We start from the raw sequence: 20,052 nt of genomic DNA on the forward strand, positions 1-20,052 counted from the left end.
AATTTTTTTTCGTCCCCTCTACGCCATACTGCAACCATCGAAATGTAATCGTCCAACTATGCAGCAGGTATCATATTATCACATATAACGTATATTAAACGATTTCACGGATTCTCGGAGGAACGGGGCGAAGAAAAAACGTGCCTATACGCGTTATAGACGAGATTTGTTTTTTCGACGCGCGTATATACACATTACGGCACCACCTCCACCGCCGCGTCATCGTCCGTCACCGATATATAGCTGATGCAGCCACATCGTCCGCCACGGTCTACTGGGACCCGTACACGCCGGTCGAGGGCAATATCCGTGAAATCGTCCTGTTCGAGAAGGTCAGCTGTGGAGTTTGTGCGTTAACGAGGGAAGAAGTGGCCGCGACTAAACGTGCCCGACGCCCGCCGCCTCATTCACTAATCAGTGTTTCTATATAATATTACATATTTCTCCTCCCCGTCGGACGAGTCTAACCGCCGCCGCCGCCTCAAGCCTAAAACTATACGTGATATCATAATAATAGTGTATAATAAGTTTTACTATTTTTCCCTCACCCCACGGACAGGTTCTTGAGAAAACACGAAAAATCGTGAATCGATATATATATTAATATAATATATTGTATAAAATGATGAGTTTGTAATTTTTTTTTCAAAGTGCTGTAGGGCGTACTGCACAAGACGTCTCAATTATAATCACAATATTCCGGACGTCGCCGTACTCGTTTTCGCGTCGCGTTAATCGCGGCCGTTATAATGCCTTTTTTCCCTTGAAATTTCGACCGCCACAATATACCTATAAAGTGGGTACATCATGTTTAAATGTATTACTATAAACAGCCGGTGAATAGATATGGGTAGGCACGACGTTATAAGCGTCGTGTTTTGGCTTTACATACATATATATATAGACGACTTCGACGGTCGGCGAAAACGTGCGCACGCGGCGGCGTTCGACGACCAACTCTCTGAGAAAAGTATATAGGTATAGCGTATTAATACTCGCGAGTGTATAGGAATCAAAAGACGATAATAGACGCGCGCGTCTTACATATTTTATATGTATAGGTAGACAGTACGAACACGTATGTATACCGCGATAGATTCACAAACAATCATTTATTAATTTTTTTTTCCTCCTCGCATAAAATATATCGTCGTCTGGCGCACACGACGGTTTACCCGTGTACAAGTATAAATGTAGGTTCAATACAGGTGGTATACGTATATAATATAAACGGTATAATAATAATATTATGTATACGCGGCCGTTTCTCCTTATCCGCTTTCCAAGCACGACCGTCGCGCGCGTCTTCACCGTGAAACCAATTACTGCAGCAGCGATGTGAGCTACACACACATACACACGCATTTCTGTATAATATATTGTATTATTATAATTATAATAATAATATGTATAAGCGTACCTATATATAAAACATAATAATATATACTCTTGAGTATAGAGGATAGAATATTATACGTACGAGAATTATTTCGAGAGTGCAAACAAACGGCGGCGACACAGACCGAGACTTGTGAAAACTCTGTATCCATATCCTTACGATTTTTATATTATATATATGCAAGTATTTTTAAGTATGTATATATTATACATATAATCTGTTAATTGCCCGAGTCACGCATACAAACTCGAGTATAATATATAAATATTATATTACTCGTGTTATTCGTACACACATACACACTCACGCGAGCGCTGAATAGTAATGTCGCCGTCGGCTATATCTAATCTGTCTTGCGGTCTCCGCCGAGTGTACGTACCTATACCTAACTATACGCACTGTGGACTTTTACTCTATTTGCACGGGGCCGGTCTCGCTCTCCCTCGGGCAGTCGCCCCCGCGGTCGATCTTACTCCTACACGACTCGCCGCCGCGGTGTACCTTACTGGCTTCTGTGTAATATACCTACCTAGCCATATCCATATAATAAATAATAGCGTATACGAGCCAATAATCTTAACACAAACACACATACGAAAGATATTTTATACACACGCGGTATACATTACCTATACACAATATTTCTACAAACACACACACACACACACACACACACACACACGTTGTATATCGGAATCGAATTATCTGTAAATCGTATACTTGCACGAGGTGAGAAGGAGAAAAGTAACGTGATAGGTATTATGTACGTATCGACGACGAGCGGTGGACAAAGCGAATATTATGATATCAATATATAATATATAATATATGCTATTTTTTTTTTTCATCTCGTTTTACGCGTGCAATATACTATATAATATTATTTATAATGCGTTTCAACCTAACCTCTCGCCGACTCATTTGAATCTCTCCGGAGTATTATTATATTACTTTTTGTTTTTATTTTTTATTTTTTTTCCCCGACGGTCGTGACAGAAAAACGGTATTGCGTCACCGTCCGACCGAACCGCCGCCACAACTCTACGGCGTATTTGTCGGATGAATCGTTTATCGTGCAACCGTATCTCACTCTATCTATACTTGTGTGTTTGTGTGTCCGTGTGCGTCTATGTATAAGAAATTATTATTATTATTATTATATATATCTCGTGGCGCATGCACGAGGTATAGCTAAAAAGCGACCGGCGGCTGCAGACTTCGAGTATTGCGTATTATTATATTTATTATATTACTACTACTACTACTACTGCTATATGACTATTGTACACGGTGTTGAGCAACCATCGAACTCCAGTCGACCACTCGGTCAATATAATATATATATTATATAGATACATGTGTAATTTACTAATGCGTGGGTGATATTTCGTTTATACCGTTACGAGACATACGATTTCTACAACACTGGTCTGCGCGCGATTCTAGTTTTGTAAACTCGGTCAAAAAAAAAAAAAAAAAACAGTTACATATTATTATATTATATCTTATTAAACACTTGTTTTTTTTTTCATTTCCCGTCTCGCTTTATACCTGTGTACGATAATTATTATTGTAATGTATTCTTATTCGTATTGCAAATTGTGTTTATACGCTCAAACACTATATATATATACATAATATGTATAGGTATATAACTTGTGTTGCGGTCGGCCGTCTGCCAATCGGTCCGTCTTATACGATTTCACGATGTCGGCGTGGGCGCGAATGAAGTGTTATCGCGTTTATGAGATCGTAAATTTAAAAAACGTAAATATACAGTCGCGAACTATTTTTATTATTTAAGAAACGATATTTATGTGCGATGGAACGACGTTTCAACTCGAACAGAAATCAAATCTTACGTAATTGCGACCGCATACTTTTTATATAGGCAACTACAATTATTATATAATATTATTCGAAATAATCTGTCGCAGTACTCGCGTTGTAGTTACACATATAGGCAGATCAGTGTTGTTTTAATATTTATAATAATCATTATACGCTGCAGCTAGTGACTACAGCTGAATCATATTATGATGCGTACACTGTTACAAAAACAGAATAATAATAGTATAATAAATAGGTAATATAAAATAAACGCAGTGATACAAATAATTATAATCGTTCTAAAATGCGTGTTTGGCGCAGACAACGCGAAGTGGATCCTACGTGTTTTGCAATCTCTATAAAAATAATTATACGTTTGGAGGAGTAATAATGTTTTGTTTTTTTTTTCAATTTATCGACGATGAGAGCGCAATAACATTTCGCAACCGTAACAAGTCGGTATTCCTACCTATATTACTGTGAGGTGCGTGCGATGCGTTGTACATAAATTTCGTAGTACGCGGAAGAAATTTAAAATATAAAACGCCGCGTAGATCCTGAGGCGATCGGGCAATATATATACATACGACCTCGTCCGTTGAGTACAGAGACAATATTATTATATACATTTTTACGACCCTCTAATGTCTTATGAATATTCTATAAAATTTCTATAATCTCTTTGAATTTATATTATCGTACTATCGTGATAATCCTCGCGTTTAAGATTTAAATTTATCGACGATGACGCGTTTACTTGGTTTTTGATCAACGGTTTATGTTTATGACGTGACATCTTGTTAGCATTGTTATTACAACATTAACATACAGTCCGGGCGTCCGGCAGTCTTGTTTATTCGAAGAAGACGCGTTATCAAGTCTCGTGGTTTTCGTTAGCGCCGCTCCGTGTATACTTGCAATAATAACGATAATAATCAACGGTAATACGACTGTGGGGTCCAAAAACACTTTTATCTCGTGCAAAGAAGATAATACCCCCAAAAAGTGGTGCGCTCTTCCTAATTCCGGTTCATTAGGCCTTCGTTCCGTGGCGAACGATAACAAATTCCAGTGTTTGTATACATTGCAATGTATACTTATATATACGATAATAAATTTCGAACTTTCGCGCATACATTAAACATTATAGCCGGTCTGTTTGGCTTAAATATTGTTCTATTGCATACAGCGCCGCACAACTGCAATTATTATTATTACTACGCTGATTTTTTTTTCCATAATAGTAATTGTCAGGCTTGAACTGTCGAGTCCTCCCCGTTTGCAACACACTATTATTGTTCAATCGACAACGTTTCAATGTTCCATCTCGTAATAATACGATCGGTATTGATCTCACCGACGGCGTAGGTACTTGTGGGTATCGACCTAAATAATATTATAGCATATTGTAAACCGTTTGGAACTATTTTTGCCCGCGAACTTTTATAACAATCGACATTCGACAGTATTGTTGTACGGTCAAAGTTTCTCTCGTACCTACGAAAATCGGGCGTTGCATGCGTCCTATATAAATAACAAACCTACACACTTTTCGTTTCAAAACAGCGAATTAAGTCGTGCAATGTCGTGCCGCCCCGAAAAATCGAATATCGCGCATAGATCTTCAAGTTTCCACCTGTATACAAGGCGTATAGAGATAGTTATTAGTTATATCTGTCAAGTATCTGTCATTTATCGAGTCCGTCGATCAACGCTCGATCATATATTATTATTGTACCATATTATATCTACAGTATAGGTACATATATAATATCAAATAGTAATATGTAACGCGTGAGGCGTGTTAATATTATTATAGCATATAATATAATGCGTATACCTATAGACCAGAATTATACATAGATCTCGTTAATTCTAAACAATACTTACAACAAGTTACAACAATATCTGCCGGCGATAGTGGCGGCTTTGGCGAACTATATAAAAACGAGAAAAAAAAATCGAAAGTGATAAATGATAATATACGGTCGGAGGTAGCCGTGTATCGCACCGCGGCAGATCGAGCGACGGTGGCTGTGGCGGAGAGGATATTTGAACCTGTTTGTGTGTATTATACATACGAGAATATACGAAGGTGAAGGCCGCCCCGCCGATGTACGCACTCTCGCACACTGTACGCGCCGGCGCACTCGTATCTTGCAGTCGTGTACCTTATGATTTTTAGAAAAAGAGCGGCACGCATAGCGGTTTACACACGCACACCGCACACACTATCATTATACACGGCTATATGGGAGTACATTAGACTTGAATATTATTAATATCTCGTAGGTATGTGTACTTGGTTGCAGGTAAAACGCAGCAATGTTCGTATTAATTGGAGGGGAGGGGCTGTTTTTTTAGTACCCTTTTCTATGCTTTTCTGAAACGGGTATGGAGGGCGGGCGGTATGAGTTGATGAGCTACGTGAAGTTTTTCAAATGTGGTTTCGATTTTTTTTACTATATATTTCTGTGAATATGACATTGCAGGTGTCGTGTATATAGTTGGGCTTTATTACGTACCATTGGGACATTTGGGACCATTCACTAGAATAGATACTATATTAAATAGTTATTTACCATTGTCAATTAATTAATTGAAAATTTATTTTTAGTGTATAGTTTAGTTCATTTGTTAACACGCTATAATACGCATGCTGCAAAATAGTAGAATTTAGGACTGTATATAGTATTCAATACGTTTTACTAAAGTGGATTTGAGGTTTCGCGATGTGTATGTCATGATCATGTCCGTTTTAGAATGCCAATTTTTTTATTTGGCAGAATTCCTTCTATAATCTCTCCTATTACTGCCACGGAATTCGTTAAATCGTCTCGCCGTTTTATCGTCATTATTGTGGGAGTAAAAAAGAAAACGCGAAAAGAGATGCGTTACAATAATATAACAACAATATTATAATCTATAATATAATTGAACAATTATACACGTCATCATCGCATCATCGTCATATCATATTATACTATATATACTATATATTTTACGATGTAAGTCCTCTCTACGATATATGCTATAATATCTCTCACGACTGTGTCGCATTTTCTCGTCACGTCCATATCATTATATTGTCACACGTCGTCAACCGGTCGCGGTCGTCTCCGGGCTGTGAAAAATGGATTCTTCATGCGAAAAAACGAACCGTCGCCCGGGAAAATTAGAACACTCCCATATATACAATATTTATAAATGTGTACACTGTACACGAGAACGTATATAGATACTCGTAATGTGTCTGCATGTTATGTGTGTACGTCATCGCCGTATTATGACGGTTCAAATGAGATGAGCCCACCCATGGCGGTGGCTCGAACGACGACGACGACGACGTTATAATATGGAATCGATTCGAATACGGTGTATTACACGTCCACTTGATACCGAAACGACACGTTAATAGGGCTGTCCCCCTCGGCCGGCAGCCTACCCGCCCGCCTACCAGTATAGTTGTCCGACGAAAAACTTATTAACGCCACCGCCTCAGCTGCGCAGCCTCCGCCTCCACAAGGACCATATAATATATATATAGTTATTAGTAGTTATACTTTATGAATGTAATAGGTAACTGCGTGTGTCAAGTCTCGTGAGAGTGTGTCCGGAACAAATTGCTGCATTCGGTCAACTGGGGACGTGAAATTTCGCCAAAACTATATACGTTGACGCGCGTGTAATATTTGATTTCGTGTGTGTTTGAACGTGTGTAATGAACCTCGGTGCGACCATTATATTACATACTCTGGTTCTTCCACGAAAACACCTCTATTCAATTTTTAAGTCTGCGTGGTTTTTAAAAGATGATAAATTGTTATAATATTTTAAACCTACCTGATATAATTCTTTTTTTTTTCAAATAATATAATAATTATGTACACGAGTATATAGAAACAGGCGTTAGTACCAGTCTCTTTTTCGAACATTTAATAATCACACGAGCACGTTTTTTGTTTATTATTATTATTTTATTTTTTTTTTTACTAGCCGTTTTATTGTTATATATTATATTATATACATATGTCTATGTGCTACCATCAAAATACGAGAGCTGAGCAGCTCTTATTATTTCCAGCAGATACGACGCATATAATAATATTCTGCCTTGTCGATGACCATAACGACTATGAGATTTATACGTATAGGTACGTACGACGATATAATAACGCGCGTATGCGTGTATGCACAGACTTTCATTAGCGCCATAAAAAGAGGTGATGTGGTGCGAGGGAGACGCGCGGGACGTCTTACGCATATTTTTACAAATGAGATGGCCGAAGGGCGTTAAAATCGCGCTTGTAGACTATTGTCCGTCAGATACCTACTTTTTAAATATTTTATATACACATATGATACTCGTAAATTTCGTATATAATATGTATATTTATAATTATAATTATATTTTTTCCGTCGTTGACGTCGAAAGTATCGTTAAAATCATAGAGCGTGAGTAATGAACAGAACAGACCTTTTTTGGCGGAGTCTTGCCGTATTCACAAACGAATAGGTACTTTTTAGCCGTTTCATGACGAAGATGATCTTTTTCGACTACCGTGTCTGTCTTACAGTGCACAATAAAAAATTATTACATAATGCTGTGTGAGTGTGTTAGCGACTGACCGGAAGAATGAAAAACTTAAAAATAAAATAAATAAACAAGCGGTGATTGAGCACATTTTCTACATAATATATGTCTTCCTATATATAGTGTATAGGCGTACCTATGTTACAGTTTTTTTCATCGTAATAATCGAACGCTTGTGTAAAAAAAACGTGTTAAACATTAATTGGAATCATGACTATAAGGTTTTCTGTAACTTTATGCAACTGCACTTAACCTGTAGAATCTGTTTTAGATATTATAAACGGTTTTGATGCGAAGATTGTCTAAAAATAAACAATACAATTATTACATATTTTCTAAGTATACCTACTTATTACTTACATACTAATTCCATTGTAAAATAACTTGTTTTCTATGAATTTGAAGTATAATATTATAATACAAATATTAAGTAAAATCTATTTTTATATGCAAATGCTTACCTCGTGTACTTTAAGTTAAAAATTAATTAAATATTATTTTTTATTTATTACGCTGTACATAGACAATGATTACAAATAAAAATAAACAAATAAATAATATTTCTTATTTTATTTTTTTTTTTTATCTTAGAATTTAGTAGGAACACTAGGAACTAGGAATTGACTTATCTGATTATAAAATTACGTGAAATAACAAGGAATAATATTATTGCATGCATTTTTAATTAAATATTAAATAATTTAAACAATTCGCAAACGCCGTTAAAATGTCTAGTTATGTAAATATACTGCAGTGTTTATTACACTATGTTGTTATTATGACTTCGCCAAGATATGTACATTGTTCAATGTTAATGCGAGATCGTATCAAAAAAAAAAAAAAAAAAATGAAGAGATGTATATACGAGTATATATATTATATGTTGATATATTTTTTCAACTTTCTATCCTTCTGGGACTATATCGGTCCCACGAGAGTTCAGACGTTAAAAATAATAACTATATCCACTGATACAGCGTTTGACACGTTAATTTATACACTGTGTGGGGAGATTTCGAAAAAATCTGGTAGGACAAACGACGTAGTTCTAAGCCGTCGTCGCCGCCGGAGGGGCAGCAATGACGCTCGACAACGGTTTTTTCGACGTGCCAGTCTCGGGATGGCGTGTTACATTTATTATCATAAAACCACACAAGGGTCGTCTGCGACAGATGTCCTGAGAATCACGTGAGGAGGGGGGGAGTGGCGATTGAGATGATTAATTTAGAATTTTCCTTAGCCTTCTAACGGACTCGGACGAAACTTTATCGGACCGATGAGTGGTGTATTCAATGTGAGTGCGTACATCGGCTGGTAAAAAAAACTCGTTTCGTGAAAACTTAAACGAGTAAAAACCACCACAACCACAACTATTTAGCAAGGGACCGTGAGGTCACCACCCCGGCGCATGCATGCGGTGCTTATAAAACGGGTGAATTTGTTCCGTGGGATCGATAACTGGATCTAAACGGGTTCGGCGATCGGAGCGAATATCGGTTCGTTAATATATTAAATTCCCATACGGGACATCTTCACACGGGACGACTCGGACGACGTCGGTCAAGGGTTCGAACTCGTTCGATCGGTTTTGCGCGGTGCGTATATAATAACGATAGATGATAATAATATATGGGAATCGTCACGAAAACCGGACGCTATCCGCAACAGCTGCGCGTTGTGTGCTTACGTATCGATAAGGGTGGATTGTTACGTTATTACAATATCGCGTGTATTATTTTCTACCTGTGATCGCCGGGGGTACATTGCGACGGCGTCAAGTGTCCGACGTGTATTATAATATATAATATAGTCTTAAATATATTATCGTTATAGGTATGAGCGCGAGTTATAGCGTTTGACAAGATTTTCAATAATCTCCATACTAACATTTATTTCGTAAAAAACAAAACCCCCATAAACGTTCTCCTATACTTAAACGAGAAAAATTATTTATCGTGATAATTGAGCGAGACACTGCTAAACAAGATTTATACGTGTAAATAACTTCCACGGAGACGTTTTATACAATAATTATTATATCATTCGACAAAATGTGCGCTGCAGCCCAATAGTGTCTGACGCATTATTATTTATGTTAAACCATTAGAAAATGTCCGTGATAAATATAATATTATAATCGTTTATGAATTATGATGAGTAGTAAATCAGTGGTTAATCGATGGTCGACAAAGAAAAAACAAATAAATATACCGATAGACATATTATATTGAACGCTGAATATTATAATATGTGCGTCGTAACTGTTTGTCAGCGATAACTCTGAATTTATCCGTAACCACAAAAACTTATGAAAAAAATACATATATTTATGTAAATATTGTATATGAATTCGGAGTTTAAAATCTATTAATTACGCATGAAAAATCGCATATTTTTTTATGATGAATCATTATATAGGTACACATATCACTATAAATAAATTATTGCACGAATGATGACCAATTCATGCAAACCACGGCCATATTATTATTTGTTATCGTTCTAACATGTAAATTTATTGAAAACAAAATTACATAATGTATTATATTTAAAACACCGGAAATCCTCCTAAATTGTATTTCGTAGCATACTATTATAACCTGATCGCTAAATGATATGCTGCAGGCGAAGTATATCCAATAATAAATAATATTATATAATCGTGCCAAACTATATATTATATATTTATATGTATGTTTTTATTGGTACCTATAATTTTATAAACAGTTAAAAACCAATTCACCTAAGCTTTCTCGCCACCCACCGTAATAATATTATACACTTTTGTTCTGTTATCATATTATGTGATATTGAAGCTAATGTTTATATTTTCCTTTTTTCCACAGCCGTTCAGAGAGGTCGAGTTCCGGCCAGTCAACCTCCCGGGCTCACAGGACTTCCCGGTCAGCTGTGCTTGGCCAACGGCGAGGCAGCCGCCGCTGCGGCCGCCGCTGTGGGAGCCGTAGGACTTAACGGCCACTCTTACCTGTCCTCCTATATATCGCTGCTATTGCGTGCCGAACCATACCCGACGTCTAGGTACGGCCAATGCATGCAACCGAACAACATCATGGGCATAGACAACATATGCGAGCTGGCAGCCAGGTTGCTGTTTAGCGCCGTCGAGTGGGCTCGAAACATACCTTTCTTCCCAGACCTGCAGGTGAGTGATCGCGATTTAAATACCGCAATTCAGCCATCCCCTTTTTTGGGGTATTTCCTGGCTAGAAAATTAACGCTGTAGTTACTTAAGATACAAATAAATGACTTGCGATACGCATACTATTTTAATTTAATTTTTTTTTATCTAATGATAAATATTTTATTACTTACGAGTTATTTGTTTTTTATTATTTGTGGTTAAATATGACAGTTATAAATCGTATTCCCATTTAAATGGACATGGAAATATAATGAATTGAGTATATTCTTAAAACCATTGAAACTTTATTAGATTTACTATTGATGTCTGTATGATATTATGCTATATGTCTACTCGAAACACGCGAGTTTAACGTTTTTCTATATCAAACCTAAACGATATTGTGTGTGCTTATCAGGTGACTGACCAAGTGGCCTTGCTGAGGCTCGTTTGGAGTGAACTGTTTGTACTGAACGCGTCACAGTGTTCGATGCCACTGCACGTTGCCCCTTTGTTGGCCGCAGCCGGGCTGCATGCGTCTCCAATGGCCGCAGATCGTGTGGTCGCTTTCATGGACCACATACGCATATTCCAGGAACAGGTGGAGAAACTTAAAGCCCTCCACGTAGACGCCGCCGAGTACAGTTGTCTGAAAGCCATCGTCCTGTTCACCACCGGTAAGTCCTGCCTCATTATATGTATAGAATTTTGACGAACAATCACCATACGTGAAAAGAAATTTTTTTTTTTGATTTTTAAACTTTTTCCCATTAAACGGGTACAGATGATTCTAACTAAGCCCGTCAAACGGCATCCCTGGGGGTATAAATCACATATAGTTATTTTATATACAATAATACATCGTGTAATAGTGGTACACCGATGTAACGACATGTAATTTAGAAAGTATTCCTATAAATTCGTTTTTTCCACCGACGATATTATAATATATTATATTAAATACTGTGAGTTGCAGTATTCAGTGATCAGCCGTCACGTAGCCCAAAGTCGTAGGAAACGATAACGCGCGTCGCGTGTAGAAAGTCACGAGAATACCGTTTTAACAATAATGCACATTAAATGTACCTAGGTATATAACATATAAACAGAGTCGTAGCTGTGTAGTCTTCGTTTGGCCGACGGGCACGCGAATCGTGGTCGACCTGTTCTCGTGCAGTATTACAGCTTTCACTTGGGCGGCAAAACGTCATCCCGAAAACGATTCTCGGTCGGCGAGTTTTTTTTTCATCCTCTTAACGTGCGTATACACGTCTCCTCCGCGATCTTCCTCCTCGTTCCAAACGTCGTGAGCGTCTTCTTTCTTGCGGCGCATCCTTATACGGCTAACAGTGGTGCAGCATATTTTGAATATTTTTTCTCTCGGACGCCAGAACGGAGTTTTTATACGGAGTGGTTCAATAAGCATGCTCAACCCCTTTTTTGTTCTTCAATAATATAGATATTCAAAATTCATGGGTTTTTTAAGTATACATAAAGTGTGTAAAATAAATACTAGATCCAACATTATTAGATGTATTTTATATTATCGTAACGCCGTTTTTAAGGAATATTACTTTATTAGTATGTAAACATTATAATGACTGAGGAAATTGTAGTTTAAATGCTGAATTAGGTTTAAAGTAAAATGATGTAGGGGGATTCTCATTTGAAAAACAGAAGTTTGTATCACCACAGAACACTGTACTTAATCCTTAAATATAGGTACCTATACCTACGTATAATAATAAAAAAAAACGAATAAATCTAAAACACGGTAATCGAATTTATTTAAAAATCCGAATTCGAAGAAACGACGAAGGAGTGGGGGGGTGTGCTTGCATAGAGATTCACCCTGTATACATTTTTTCTCGTAATGATAATGTAACATCATGCGCGCGCTAAGAGACGGCCGGTCACGACGAGTCGATCGCCGACGGGCTGCACGTCATGTGCGCCTTATGACGGAGTCGTCGACGACGGCGACGATCAGTGGCCGTTTTGCGAGTTTGTAAATACGCACACGCCACTTGCCTTATCGCGTCCGATGGACGATTCGTCGTGGCGGTGTGTGCGTACAATAATAATACGCGAACGCCGAAGAGACCGCCGACCCGCCCGCGCGGCACGTCCTACTTTTCCGCGCGCGCTCATCCCGGATCCGACGACGACGACGACGACGACGATGACGACGGAGATCGCAATCGCAGCCGCGTCCTACATAACAAAAACAACGATAATAATACGCTGAGATGGTTTAATTTTTCCCACGACCTACGCCGCGCCAACGACCGGGTAAGGGACGCCCGGCGAACGAGCGTTTTGGACAGGACCTAACCCGTGAATCGTCTAAATGACCATCGCTGAGCCGTTTTATACGTTATGCCCGCGAAACGTCCTATACCGTCGACGAACGATAATCGCCGAATTGCAGCGGTCGTTTTTATACATTTAACGACAACAATAATATAAGATATCGGCCCACGCACTGAGGACGACTATTATACCACATCGTAGTATTATTATTATTAGGCATAGGTATACGCGTTTAGTGAAAGCGAATATCATATACACATAATATAATAATACGACGTACCGCAGAAACCGACGCGGCACACTGTACATAATATCGCACGGTGTACGCGGTCGTAAAAACATTCACACGATCGAATTATATATATTTTTTTCAATTACTATTATCGCGAGCTCGTGCGAAACCAGTTGTCGACGACCGTACTCGAATGGCGCGCGTGGTTTGGGTGGTAACTTACCCGACGATTTACAACAAACGACTTCGGCAGCACTCCGACGCACAGGCAATATATTATAAGTAATATCGTATTATACTCCGTTCTCCGGTGCGGCGGAGGCGGTCATTATAAGATCCGTCGAGAAGTCTTTTGTTCCCACCAGGCGCGAGACTGCGCGCATCCCGAGTATGCTCGCGCGAGGTCCATAACGAGATCCGTCGGCCCGTATAACGCCCATAGCTGGTTTTTTTCCGAACAGAATAGACGACGACGATAATATTGTACGGCGTTACGATTTTACAACCGCGGCGACCATAACTGGCGGACACGTGAGCAAAGTCGACGACCACAATTCGAACCGAGTTTTCGAAGACGTTATTCGTTCGTTTTGTGCGATCTAAACGTGAGATTTCGCTGACCGCCGGACCTCCCGCGTCACGGTCGCCGCGCGCCACGGGGTTCCCAAAGTCGTCGAGTCGCTGCGCAGCGGTTAGGTCGCTCCGTCGATCGTCATAAAACACGATACACGGGCGTTATACTCCGTCAGTGTTTAATAGTATTGTGTATAATCCGCAAAATTCTTCGGTAAACTCGCGTCGTTATTTAACTAGTGGGATAACATTTTGAAAAAACGTTTTCTAGATGAGATCTGTATCGCCATTTCTTCTGACGATAAACGCTATAACACGTTTAGAACAAATGTCGTCGTTTCGTTTTTCCGGACAGACGGGAAACCGTCGGTGGCCATAGAAAATTAATCACGGTAGGTATAGTATGATTTACTGTCACGTCGTCTTCGCATCTCGACTCGGGTATACACGTGTAGGTATATAATTGGAATTTTTAATTTTTTTATTATCCAACCGATTTCGAAACGCATTCGCACACGGCCGGGCGAATATCATTAGCCGCGGCGATTGATTAATGGATCGCCACTATACGAAAACGTGTTCGCGGAAAGAAAAGCGCCCGTTCGAGTACGCCAATATAAATATGAATAATAAATACGGACTTTATTAACGCGCTTAAAAACCCGTCGGCCGGAAACACCCGCGGTGGTGGCGGCGTGAACACGACTCTATTACACCTCGTACGCAAACTCATTTATACATATATTACAATATTACGTGTGTATATTTATAATATATATATATATTTATTTTACAATAACGCGCGTTGTGCGTTTTCTATGTAACTTTTCGACGCTTCGGGCGAATAAAGCGACTACGACGACGGTCGTTAGTAGGTAACCACTGCAGCTCAGCAGCGGCGTTACACGATAAATCCTCGTGTGACCCAGTGGCCCCCGTCTAGCGGCCGAGGTCAGCTCGGCAAAACGGACGCGTGGGCGTATCAGACTATTACGAATCCTGCGCATTACGCACCTATATATATATATATAATATACAGCATATTATAGATCTATATATACGAGTAAATACGTTTGTGTGTGTGTGTTTTTGTTTGTATTCGTGTGCGTGTGTGAGGGCAAACGACCCGAGACCGTGCGAGCGCGCTAACCGTTAAATATATACGAGAGTGGTACATGTACACGCGCACGCGCCGGGTCGTTGTTATTATTATTATTCAATTAAAACGGATCCGTTTACCGAACGGTATATATATATTATTTATAATCGCATACACATGATACACGATACGTATAGGTAGCCGGGCACGCGAGCGGGGGGCACGATAAATCCACTATACGCGTATTATTATATACGCGCTCAGGATTTTCCGGTTTTCCGACCGGTTTAGATGTATACGACAATACATTACTAGGCCGGAAAACAGTTTCCGGGAGTCGTCGCGAAGGTTTAAGACGGACACGTTCGGTTTTGTGCCCGACGTCTGCAGAAGGGTCTCGTCGAAGACCCGGAGACTCGCGCACAACACGGTTGCGCTGCGGGTACGACCTTGCCCATGACCCGTGAGCACGCGCGCATAACGAGATACCCACTCATAATTTTTCCCAGTTTTGGTGTTTATAACAATAATTCACTGTAACGATGGCTAGCACCGTAACGACGAGTAGTTCATTTTTTATTTTATTTTTTAATTAATAATTTAATGATCGCGTGCTGCGTGGAAAGCGGCTGAGCAGAGATAGGAGGAATATAATTCGAATTATATTGCCTGCTCCTCGATTCCGTACACTATTAAAACAATATTTTTAGCGAAATACGTACGCGATATTTACATCATGTATTGCACCGTCGGGGCCTATACGCGATACGTGCCGTGTCTCGTCTCCCTAATAATTCTAATTAATTAGTTAATTAGAGCATTTTTAATCCCGACAAAAATGCGTCGTGGCTGTTGTTCGGTATCAGTTCGTAAAAAACATCGTTTTATAAATTAGTATTTGTGTAAGTCTCTCGTGATCAACCAAGTGTGATCAAGAGCGGCTATTATCCCGTCAGATTATTTACGGTCAGGTCGTTCGAATCTAACCGATTTACGAGAAAATGTGTTAATATTGACTTTTTTTCTAATTGGCGGTTCGACGTCGCAGCCGACAGTCGGTGTATATACGTATATTTATAAGTACTTATATAATAAACACCGGGCATGAAAAGACGATAGGGAAAAAAACGGAATCCTTTCACCGAGACCGTGTGCTAGCTACGCTCATTAAATACTTATTATTATTATTGTACAGTTCGCGATCGAAACGCCCGCTGTATAATATTATTCTCTCTTCGACTCACGCTCGCTCTTCTTATATTATACGTATCTCATCCAGGACTATGGCTATCGTCACCGTGCGTGTACTTATAATATATATAGTGAACCGCAGAGTTTCGTCGATGACGATCCACTCACGACGAAAAAAACACCTTAATGCCGATGCGTGTTTCGGAGATAGTGAACGAGGTTAATTGATACAACGTTTACGAACGAGCGCAAAAAAAGACCAAAGCGTCTATATAGGTGTACGATTCGGACGCTAATGCGAGTTTCCTCGGGACCGTCGTCTGGAAAACAGATTCGCGGAGGAAACGCCCCGTAAATCTCTGACGTCGTTTCGAACTCATATAAACAAGTCCTATCTACAATCTACATATATATATATATATATTACTGAGATTATTCGTCGTAACCCGAGATGGATGACAAATAATACGGAATTAAGACTGAAGGCGCACGACCTTAAGGTCTCCAAAAAGTGTCCAAATTTGGCGCTATTTACGTGTCGCACCCCCACATTTAGCACCTTCTGATCGGTTTAATCACGGGGACGTTGTGCGAGACAGCATAACAATATTATAACATCGGCATTCCTCAGTCGACGTCCTCGGCACACGATCTCTCGCACACACATACGCCCCGACGATATACGTGCCTTGTACTCGCACACGTCCGAGATACGGGACGGGAAAAATGTGCGATTTCACGGAAGAAGAAGAAAAAAGAATAATTTCACACGCCCACGACGACCGACGCCGACGGCGATTCGTACGACGACCGAACAATGCTCGCCGGACTCGACGACACGACAATATTATTATTATATCGTTATTATTGTCGTCATGACCAGGACGGACGTGTGTGTGCGTATAGGTGACGAGGTACAGTCGTCCTCGGGGCTGCGGCGCAAAGTATGCGCGAGTGTAGGTACGTCGTCGTCGTCGTGAAAAAGGTCACGTGTGCGTCCGTGTCGGGAAAACGCGTGTATACCCATTACACCCGTACGAAAGACGTGTATTATTATTATCGTGTTGTTCGGTCGGACGAGGAAAAAAAAAATAAATCAACGAATCGGGTTCTCACGATGTGGTCAAATTGTTTGGACGTGTCGGCGTCACGGTGACGTGGCCGGCGTATAAGGCCGGCGGCGGACGAATCGCGAGCGCGTTAACAATACGCGGCTCGCGGTCGCCGACGAGCCTCCGCCGCCACCCGACCGCCGGGCCGACGGTGATGAGTTGCCGGCCGGTCGGACGGACACGCCGAATCGGACACGGTCGCCCCGCAGACTCGCGCACAACGCACGTATTATACTATACACGTCCTAATGATTATAATAATATTATTATATTGCCGTCGTTATTGTTGGTATACATGCGATGTCGGTCGCGTCTTTTCGAACGTCCTCGCCCGACCGACCGACGACGGCAAACGATTGATGACTAAATCGGACAGAGTTGTGTGTGTTTACACACGTGCAATGCGTCGACAGTGAAAATATTTATATTTTTTTTTATTTTTTTTCGTTCTTGCGACACGTCGCGATGTACTACTTATAACACGCGTATCGTTAAAATAATATAACGTTATAACGACCGCGGAAATCGGACCGGTCGTAACGTTTGCCGGTCGGACTACTCCGCTTACACTCGTCCGGGCGAAAGCGTAGGCGTAATTGCTGTGGACCGTACATATTTTGTCGATATTGTGATAACAAATTATTTTTTTTTTTTATTTCGCGATCTGAGAGTAATTAACATAAGCCGCCGCCGTCGTACGGGTCGGGTCGAGATTAATCACTCGCGATTAGAGCGGTCAGCGGGCGCGCGCCACGGACCGAGGCGATGCCGGCGGCGGCGGAGACGACGATGACGTCGAAATGAAAGTCACACCGGTGCGCGCGGAGGAGACGCGCGTTTCCCGCAGTCCATCAGCACGCCCCCGCCAACGTCCGAATCACGTACTACACGTTTTATAATAATATAATACGACATGGTCAATAATCTACCGTTTCTTTTCTGTACATTATATTATTATTATTATTTATAACTCGCTGTGGCCTAGTGGTCGTTTTTTTATTTTTCGTTCGGTCCGTTCACGATTACGATATACGAGGTATACCTACGTCGAATACGCGCTCGGTAATAACGAACTCTTGCGTTCGCGGACGGTATTTTCACACGTTCGCGACGTGTTAATTATCGAGTAAACCGTCGAAACGAGTTTGTGTACAGATGATATTATATCCGAGACTGTTTACGCATATTATATGACATTCGTGTATTCATAATATATAACTATATAAGTACCAGCTATTTCGTCCGGGACTAATAACTGCGTTAGATTCGTGAACTGATGCAGGATCTTATAGGTATATAAAAATCGATATTGCGACGGTGGGTGCAGACTTACATCCATCAAACGATTTGTGTATACATATTAAACTAAACTCCCAATCGTTATGTTCCTACGAATAGTTTGGCTATATTTTGCAGAAATAAAAAATACACTTTTTTTGATTATTCCTTATACAAAAAACTATACATACCGTGATTAAGTACTTATAATATATATATATAATACGTTTATAATATTATAAATCGGCCGCATCGACTACGTTACGTTTAGTATTCATTCGAAGCGCAAATACGTCATTATACATCGATCACGACACGCACAGTTCGTGTGCCTGCGTAATAATATAAAGTTATAATATAGACGCGCACTTTGTTCCGAAAACGCCGCCGCGAGTAGAAATCTCGACAACCGCGCGTATTTTACCCCTCCGAAACGAGCTACGCGCATTTAGGCAATTTGAATAAAACCAGTGAAATTCTTCGCGGAATCGTAAAACGAGGGTGCAGTGTACAAGAGATAAGACCTTTTCTCCGGCGCGAACCCTTCGACCAGATAAACGCGCGCGACGACCCTCGTCGTCGTACGCGCGTAGTAGGTATATACAGTGCGGCCGATAACGATCCCCTTACACTAAAGGATGCGGTCATCTCTCGGGGCCCCTCTCTTCCTGTGGTGCGTTTCCTTCCGGTCCGACACTTAACGTGGTCATAACACAAAAGCCAGTTTTCATAACCACCGCCGCTCGACGGCGACGGTGGTGATGTATTATTATAATAACGTAGTATGCATAATATATATATTATGCGTGTAAACGGAGGAATATATTATTTGTATATATATACGAGCACGTCATATTCTCTGACGACGACGTCGACGACAGTGTTTTTATTTCTCACTATAGTTATTTTTATCGTTAAAAAAAAAAAAATTACAATCCGGCCAAGTGAAAATATAATATAATATTATATACGTTGCACATTACGTGTTTATATTATATATTTAATATATGTATATATTATGAGCACCAGCTGCTGTCGAACAGCGGCGGCAACAACCACGATATTATTATTCGGCCGCCCGTGTAAATCTCTCGCGCCGAATCGGTCACGATTCCTCACGGAACCAGTTGGCTACGCGTTATACTCAATGTACGTATATTGTGTTTATAACACTCGTATTACAAAATAATATAACGTTTAGGCGCGTTCCGCGTGGAAACGATTCGCGGGGGACACGCTCGTTGGTGTACACTATACGTATTTTATATCGAATGTAGTAAGTTGTAGGC

At 40.2% G+C, this 20,052-nt stretch overlaps 1 protein-coding gene across 1 annotated transcript in view; it reads left to right on the forward strand.

Annotated features, from left to right (window-relative positions):
- Positions 1–20,052, forward strand: part of LOC126549289 (nuclear receptor subfamily 2 group F member 1-B) — a 48,504-nt gene that overhangs the window by 13,051 nt on the left and 15,401 nt on the right. Inside the window, exons 3-4 of the mRNA XM_050198026.1 lie at positions 10,670–10,986; positions 11,384–11,642. Of these exons, the coding sequence (XP_050053983.1) occupies positions 10,670–10,986; positions 11,384–11,642 (576 nt within the window). The remainder of the gene's footprint in view (positions 1–10,669; positions 10,987–11,383; positions 11,643–20,052) is intronic.

Source organism: Aphis gossypii, chromosome 1, assembly GCF_020184175.1.
Source record: "Aphis gossypii isolate Hap1 chromosome 1, ASM2018417v2, whole genome shotgun sequence".
NCBI lineage: Eukaryota > Metazoa > Arthropoda > Insecta > Hemiptera > Aphididae > Aphis > Aphis gossypii.